This window comes from Callithrix jacchus, chromosome 16, assembly GCF_049354715.1.
Source record: "Callithrix jacchus isolate 240 chromosome 16, calJac240_pri, whole genome shotgun sequence".
Classification (NCBI taxonomy): Eukaryota; Metazoa; Chordata; class Mammalia; order Primates; family Cebidae; genus Callithrix; species Callithrix jacchus.
The window spans coordinates 9716142-9724863 of record NC_133517.1 but is presented as its reverse complement, the minus strand read 5'-3'; the positions used below and the strand labels follow the sequence as shown (position 1 = coordinate 9724863).

The 8722-nt window shown below is 38.5% G+C and overlaps 1 protein-coding gene across 2 annotated transcripts in view; it reads right to left on the bottom strand.

The window, feature by feature from the left end:
* Nucleotides 1–8722, bottom strand: part of LOC118151264 (uncharacterized) — a 36458-nt gene that overhangs the window by 26297 nt on the left and 1439 nt on the right. The window contains exon 2 of one of the 2 annotated variants that reach the window (XM_035290438.3): nt 5686–8278. The exons of the other annotated variant lie outside the window; for it this stretch is intronic. Within the exon in view, the coding sequence (XP_035146329.1) occupies nt 8192–8278 (87 nt within the window). The 3' untranslated portion in view covers nt 5686–8191. Of the gene's footprint in view, nt 1–5685; nt 8279–8722 lie in introns of those variants that run through there. 2 annotated transcript variants of the gene reach the window in all.

Below are 8722 nucleotides of genomic sequence, written 5' to 3'. Positions count from 1 at the left end.
ACCTGGAACCAACCCAAATGCACATCAGTGATAGACTGGACAAGGAAAATGTGTCACATATACACCATGGAATACTATGCAGCCATAAAAATGATGAGATCCTGTCCTTTTTAGGGACTTGGATGAATCAGAAAACCATCATTCTTAGCAAACCGACACAAGAACAGAAAATCAAACACCACATGTTCTCAACTTATAGGCAGGTGTTTAACAATGAGAACACATGGACACAAGGACACAAGGAGGGGAGCATCAAACACTGGGGTCTGTTGAGGGGGACTAGGGGAGAGACAGTGGGGGTAGGGAGCTTGAGGAGGGATACCTTGGGTAGAAATGCCAAATAGAGGTGACGGGGGAATGGAGGCAGCAAACCGTATTGCCATGTATGTACCTATGCAACAATCTTGCATGTTCTGCACATGTACTCCAGAACCTAAAGTGCAATAAAACATATATGTATATGAGTGTGTGTGTCTGTGTGTGTGTGTACAAACACACACATATAGACACACACACACAGACAAACACATACCAAAATTTAAACATTTTTAAAAAGATTAAGGGCAAACCAAAAGCCTTTGGATAATCAAATTAAGTCTTTAATTATCTCAAAAACTGATTGGCCAAAAATGGTCTTTATGTACCCCAAATGCCTGCTGGATGAAAAGTTGAACCTTTCTGAGAAGAGAGAACAAATGTAACAACACTGTAAGTTTTAAAAATATGATGTGGCATTTAACCAAAAATCCACAGGCATGTCTGGAAAAGGAACCTAATATGGTGAAAATAAAGAGAAATAACAGACAATAAAATACAGGAAACCTGGGTATTGGAGTTATAATAATAGACATTAAAACAATTGTGATAGGAGTTCAAGAAAATGAACAACTGGATAAAGAAATTCACCAGTGAATAACTAAAGTCTATTTATTTATAGTTAATTTCTTCTTTATTAAATAATATAACTTTTTTTATCAAAGTGATCCAGAATTGTTAAAAGTCAAATGCAATTTGTTTCTCAGAATTAGAATTAAAAAAAAAAACATCAAACACTTCTAAAAGGTCACTTGTGCAAAACAGAGTTCTCTCTTTACTCCTCCTCTGGTCCTTTTCCCAAGTATTACACCATAAACCTAGTTAGTCACCTCTTGGCATATTTACAACCATATTTCTAAATAAGCGATTTTTTATAAAGTATTGGTTTTCTTTCTGATTATAACCTTTAACTGAGGGGTGAAGATATAATGTTCTTACTTATTTCTCCAATTCACACACATACATTCTGTCCTGATTGTCTCATATATAATTTCTACTTTAATCTCTATTCAGCTAAAATTTGTTTATTTATATTTTATTTTATTTTATTTACTTTACTTATTTTCAAGATGGAGTTTCACCATCACCCATGCTGGAGATCAATGGCACAATTTTGGCTGACTGCAACCTCTGTCTCCCAGGTACAAGTGATTCTCCTGCCTCAGCCTCCTGAATAGGTGAAAGTACAGGCACCCACCACCATGACCAACCATTTTTTTTGTACTTTTAGTAGAGAAGGTGTTCTATCATGATGGCCAGGCTGATCCCAAACTGCTGGCCTCAAGTGATCCAACTGTCTCAGCCTCCCGAACATGAAATTACACTTGTGATCCACAGTGTCCAGCCAAAATTTGTTTATTTTTAACACAGAATAAAATAGTGGCTCTGGAACCAACCAAAAAGTAAATAAGTAAAATGCACTCAAGAGATATGCTTAAAGCAAATTGGATACAGCAGAAGAGATTCGTGAATATTAACTAGGTCAGTAAAAAAAATATCGTGCTAATGAGTGAGGAGAAGAAAAGGTGGTAATACAGGAAAAACAATAAGAGAGCAATAGAGCACAGAGAAAAGTCAAACATGTAACTGAAGTCTGAGAAGGAAAGAGTGGGGTGGATACTATACTGGCTGAGAACTTTCCAAAACCAATAAAGACATGAAGCCACATATGCAGGAAGTTCTTTAAACTCCAAGCAGGATATGTGCAAGAAAATCCACATGAAAGCAGTCATCATTACATTTCTAAAACCCAAAGAGAAAATATTAAAAGCAGACAGGCTCCCTCTCCTTCACACACACATACACCTTTGAAAGAAACATTTTGCCTGACAGATGGCTTGTCAACAAAAATTTTAAAAGCTAGTGCAAATTACAGTCATTGGTATCAGCTTTGGTGCACTAAAAGAAAATATCTATTCACTAAATTCTGAACACAGGAATCATGCATACTAAAAAGAAAACGGAGCAATTTTTACTTCTATGTTACTAGGTTAGCGCAAAAGTAATTGCAGTATTTGCCATTGAAAGTAATGGAGGTAGGGCACAGTGGCTTATGCCTGTAATCTCAGCGCTTTGGGAGGCCGAAACAGGTGGATCACTTGAGAGTTCCGAAGTTTGTGACCGGTCTGGCTAACATACGGAGACCCTGTCACTACTAAAAATGCAAAAATTAGCCTGGCATGGTGGCAGGTGCCTGTAATCCCAGCTGCTTATCAGGCTGAGGCAGGAGACTTGCTTGAACCCAGGAGGTGGAAGTTGCTGTGAGCTGAGATCACTCCAGCCTGGCTACAGAGCAAGATTCCACCTTAAACAAGAAACAAAGGGAATTGCAATAACCTCAATTATGTTTGCACCAACCAACATAAGTTAGTTTCCCTCCCACTGTTAGCAAATGGAAACTAAACGAATGTACAAACTAAGTGTTTCCTGTAATTGAACAACAGATAGTAAAGGGCTGTGATCCATGTGAGAAGGGTACAAATCACATGTGTACTGTGACTGCCCAGCTTCCTACCTGGAGACATTTTCAGTATCACTGTAGAGGAAAAGGAAGCCAAACAGAACACGGTGGCCTCACTAGATTGAGAGATCAGAGCTCATGGAGGCTTAGGTAGCTAGATTTTGGGAGGCAGAAACTGGAGAGCAGAAGGCTACACAGATGAGAAGGCAGCAATTTTTCATAAAGATTTAAGTTTCTAGCTGACAACTAAGATGTGCATAAAAAGAATAAAGTCCCATGTAGCCAGGAGGAGAGCAGTTAGTGGAGAGGTGTAAGTCGAGCAATTTCTAGATGTAAGGAAGAACTGGAACATAGGCAAGTTCTGATGATCCTCAGTGAGAAAACTCATTGGACACCTGGGGGGTACAGGAGAGCCCACAGATGGATGGCACCTTCCTGGCAGCAGAAATAAACTAGCTCTAGAATAACAGCTGTTGTAAGACTTGACCTATGTTTCTTATAGATTCTGGATATTAGCCCTTTGATAGGTGGATGGTTTGATAGGGAGAATATTTTCTCCCATTCTGTAGGTTGTCTGTTTACTTTTTTAATTTCTTTCACTTCGCAGATGCTCTTCAGTTTAATTAGGTCCCATTTGTCAATATCTGTTTTTATTATCATTGCTTTTGGCATCTTTGTCATGAAATGTTTGCAGAACCCATGTCCACAGTGGTAACTTCTAGGTTTCCTTCAAGGGTTTTCGTAGCCCTAGCAACACTTTAGGTATTAGGTTTAAGCCTTCAATCCATCTTAAGTTGATTTTTGCATGCGGTAAAAGAAAGGGTCTAGTGTCGATCTTCTGCATTGGATAGCCAGCTATTCCAGCAATATTTATTGAAAAGAAAATCCTTTGACTGTGAAAAGCAATTTGGAGATTACTCAAAGAACTTAGAGCAGAACTAGCATTTTACCCAACAATCCAGTGGGTGTATTTCCAAAGGAATGTGAATCTTTCTACTATAAAGCCCTGTATATACATTTGCCAATCACAGCATTATTCACAATAGTAAAAACATAGAATCAACCTTAGTACCAGCAATGGTAGACTGGATTAAAAAGAATGAGATTACGTCTTTTGTAGCAACATGAATAGAGCTGGAGGCCATTATTCTAAACAATCTAATGCAAAACAGAAAATCAAATGCTGCGTGTTCTCACTTATCAGCTGAAGCTAAACACTGAGTACACATAAATAGAAAGAAGAGAGCAACAGACACCAGGGCCTGCTGGAGGGTAGAGTGTGGGAGGAGTTTGAGGATCAAAAAACTATGTATCATATACTATGCTCATTAATTGGTTGGTGAAACAATTTGTACAGTAAACCCCTGTGACACTCAACTTACCTGTATAATAAACCTGCACATGTACCCCTGAAACAAAAGTAAAAGTTGATAAAATTATTGAAAAGAAATACCAAGAATTTCCTAATCAGAAAAATTTTCTCTAAATTTAAAGGTGATGTCTGGGCAAAGTGGCTCTTGCCTGTAATTATAGCATTTTGGGAAGCCAAGTGGTTTAATCACCCGAAGTTAGGAGTTCAAGACCAGCCTGAACAACGTGGTGAAACCCTGTCTCTACTAAAAATACAAAATTAGCTGGGCATGGTGGCAGGTATTTGAATGAACAAGTTACCTTAACAAGGTCACAGAAATACAACAACAATGCCAACAATAAACAACTGAAAAATAAAATTTTAAAAGTAGTACCATTCAGACTGGGTGTGGTGGTTTATGCCTGTTGTCCCAGAACTTTGGGAGGCTGAGGTGAGTGGATCATGAGGTCAGGAGTTTGAGACCAGCCTGGCAAACATGGTGAAACACCAGCTCTACTAAAAATACCAAAAATATTCAGGTGTGGTGGTGATTTTCTGTGATACTAGCTACTGGGGAGGCTGAGGCAGGAGAATTTCTTGAATCCAGTAAACTGAGATCATGCCACTGCACTCAAGCCTGGGCAACAGAGTGAGACTCTATCTAAAAAAAATCCCATTCAAAATAATATCAAAAACATCAAATACTAGAAATAACTTTAACAAAATAAGTGTAAGTTCAGTATACTAAGAAACTCAAAACACTGCTGAGAGAGATTAAAGAAGACCAAAGGTAAATGGATATTAATATATTATATTAATAGTTTAGAAGTTTAAAATTTTTAAGATGTGAATTCTGCACACATTGCACTACAGGTTCATCATCCCAATAAATGTTTTCACAAGCTTTTCTTGCAAAATTTGACAAGCAGTTTACAAAATTTATATATATATTCAAAGGACATGGAACTGCCAAAACATTTTTTTGTCACAGGAGAAAGTTGGAAAAACTTTATTTTCAACTGATTTTAAGACTTAACTATAAAGCTAATCAAGTGCCTGTGGTTTTCACACAGGATGGATATATAGAGCAAAGAAACAGAATTGATTAGGAATAGACACACATCTTTATGACTAATCAGTTTATCACAAAGGTGCCAAATTAACACAAATTAATTAATTCAACAAGAATAGTCTTTTCTTCCAATTATGGTGAAATAACTGGAACTTCACGTGGAAATAAGTGAACTTTGATACTTCATTTACTCTATACACACAGATTAACTCAGAATGGGTGGTAGACCTAAATGTAAACGATAAAGACATAAAACTTTTAAAGAAAACCCAGGAGAAAATTTCTGAGGATTTGGGTAAGCAAAATTTTCTTTCTTCCTTTCTTTCTCTTTTTTTTCCTTTCTTTCTTTCATTTTTCTTTCCTTTTCTCTCTCTTTCCTTCTTTTTTCTCCTTCCTTCTTTCCTTCCTTCCTTCCCTTTTTACTTTCTTCCTTCCTCCTCCTCCTCCTCCTCCTCCTCCTCCTCCTCCTCCTTCTTCTTCTTCTTCTTCTTTCTTGCCTTCTTTCTTTTTCGTTCCTTTCTTTCTTTTTTTTTCCTGAATCTCCCTTCAGTCAGGGTCCTGAGGAAAGTCTCCGCTCCCCACCCTGCTGCTATAAAGTGATTTCTGCTCACACACACATGCACACTGGACAATCATGTAGCATTACTCCTCTCATTACAAGGCCTCACCCTCAGAAATCGTGCTAAGAGAACTTGTGCTTCTAGAGTTTTCTGCCAATGGGCTATGTAAATGCCCAGAGGATTCATGGCTTACTTATATTCCCAGATCTTGAATCTGCAGAAGTGACCTGTTTCCTAGGCTTCTGGGTCATCTGTCCCTCTTATCTGCCTGCATGTACACATTTATAAGTCAGAGCTACCCCGCCTGCCTGGACCAGTAACTGCAGCAATAACCAGTCTTTTCACCAACTGTGTACCTTTCCCTACCCATAGTTTTTTTTCTTTTACTTTTTCTTTTTTTTGAGACTAAGTTTCATTCTTGTTGTTCAGGCTGGAATTCAATGGTGGGATCTCAACTCATTGCAACCTGTCTCTCTGGTTCAAGAGATTCTCTTGTCTCAGCCTCCCAACTAGCTGGAATTAAAGGTGCATGCCACCACTCACAGCTAATTTTTGTATTTTCAGTAGAGATGGGGTTTCAGCATGATGGCCAGCCTTGTCTTAAGCTCGACCTCAGGGGATCCACCCACCTCGGCCTCCACAAAGTGCTGGTATTACTGGAGTGACCCTCTGCGCCCGGCCCTATAGGCTTTTTATAGCATATTCTTTTATACTGACTTTTTTCTTTTCCACAAATGCTGTTTCACAATCCCAAGGCCACGCGTCTGGTGCCTAAATACAAACCCTATTTAAAATCCAGTGTCCACGAGATCAGGATAAATTATTTGGACTTACTTATTGTAAGCATAATACAAAATGAAAACAAGACACTTAATCAACCTAAAAATAAAAAAGAAATTTACTCTTTTTCTTCTTAAAATGTTTAATTTAGATACCTTTTTTATGTAAATTTTTTCTCTCCTTTTTGTCTTCTACGTATCTATGAAATCTGTTTCTGCTCTGATTTTTATTTTCTCTCTCTCTCTCTCTCTCTCTGTCTCTAAAGTTTCACTTTTGTAACCTAGGCTGGAGGGCAGTGGTGCGATCTTGGCTCACCACAACCTTCATTTCCCAGTTTCAAGGGATGCTTCGGCCTCAGTCTCCCCAGTAGCCAAAATTACAGGCACCTGCCACCACACCCGGCTAATTATTTTATTTTTGGTAGAGACTGGGTGAAACATGGTGAAACCCAGTTGGCCAGGCTATTCTCCAAATGATAACCTCAGGTGATCCGCCAACATTGGCCTCTCAAAGTGCTGAGATTACAGGTGTCAACCACTGTGCCCAGCCTATTATTTTCTTTATAATGCAAACATTGAGAATATTTAGGTTTTTTTGAAATATTTTGTGAATTAAGTTTTTATCTAACATCTCTTTCTTTTTTTAATATAGCAAGACCACACTATAAATTTCTGTTTTAGAACTGTTTTGTGGGTTATTTTGCATCCCATGAGTTACTGTATGTTGTGTTTCTATTTTCTTTTCTCTCAATATACTCTCTGATGTCCCTTTGCGTTTTCTATTTGACACGTTGGTTGTCAAGGAATATGTTACTTTTCACATATTTGTGAGCTTCAAATTTCTCTTTGGCTATTGATTTGTAGTTTTATTAAATTGTAATGTTAAAAGGTGAAACTCATGGAAGCTCATGTCTGTAATCCAAGCACTTTGTGAAGCCTAGGCAGGTGGATTACCTGAGGTCAGGAGTTTCAGAACAGTCTGACCAACATAATGAAACTGCGTCTTTACTGAAACTACAAAATTAACTTGGTGTGGTAGTGTGTGCGTGTAATTTTACCTACTTGGGAGGTTGAGGCAGGAAAATCACTTAAACCTGGGAGGTGAAGGTTGAAGTTAGCTGAGATCTCGCCCTTGCACTCCAGCCTGGGTGATAGAGTGAGACTCCATCTCAAAACAAACAAAAAGAGTTGATATAATTTTAATATTTTTAAGCACAGCACATTCTATACGTTGATTGTGTAATTCCCAGATGCAGACCACTGTCCCTTATAGAGTGGAAGAAAAGAAGGCCCTGCTCCCAAAAATTACTCAGACAGCTAAGATCAAGGAACACACCCAAGCTAGATGAGATATCAAATATTTCTAAACAGAATTACATTATACGATAAAAATATTAAATTATTCTTACATGACTGATAGTTCACTTGTTATGACAACAAGCCCACTGTTATTTCATACCATGGCTATCTCATACCTTGTAATATGTCCTTAGATAAGCAAAAGTCAACTAAATTACTCATTCAAACACAGTAAAGTTATGAATTATTAATCTGTTTCTTTTTATTTTGGCAATCAGTGTTTTTTAATTTTTTAGGGAAGTAAGTAGGAAGAAAAATGAAGATGATATTCAGAAAAGACTTTTAGTTGCAGATTCAACATCTAACTTCAAAAAAACAATACTGAGACTTGCTTCTCCAAATGTCAATCAGGACCCCTAATAAGTGGCATCCACTGAGTGCCTACAAGAAATACAGAATTTCAGGCTCACCCCAACTCAGGAATAACAATCTGGCTTTTAACAAGAATCCTAAGTAGAGGAAATACACATAAGTTTAAGGACAGCCTGGAGCCTCTCTAGGGGTCATGAGGATGGGGCGGCTGGGTCCCTACAGCCTTAGATTTGCGACAGGACCAAAGGATCCTGGAGAAAACTGATTGTAGGTGTGTTGCACCCTTCTTGTTTCTCGAGGAGGGACACACCTCGGAATGAGCAGGTGATTAGGACACCTGCAGGTGGCAGCCAGACCCCACTACGCCGAGGCTTTTTGAAGAACCAGGAAAACGAAGAATGCCGAGCGCCGCAGCCCCAAACTGAGCCAAACGTTGACCGACATCACAAGGTAAGCGGACTACAGAGAAACCGCGCTGGAGTGCACTGGCCACACTTGTGTCCGTGTGTCACA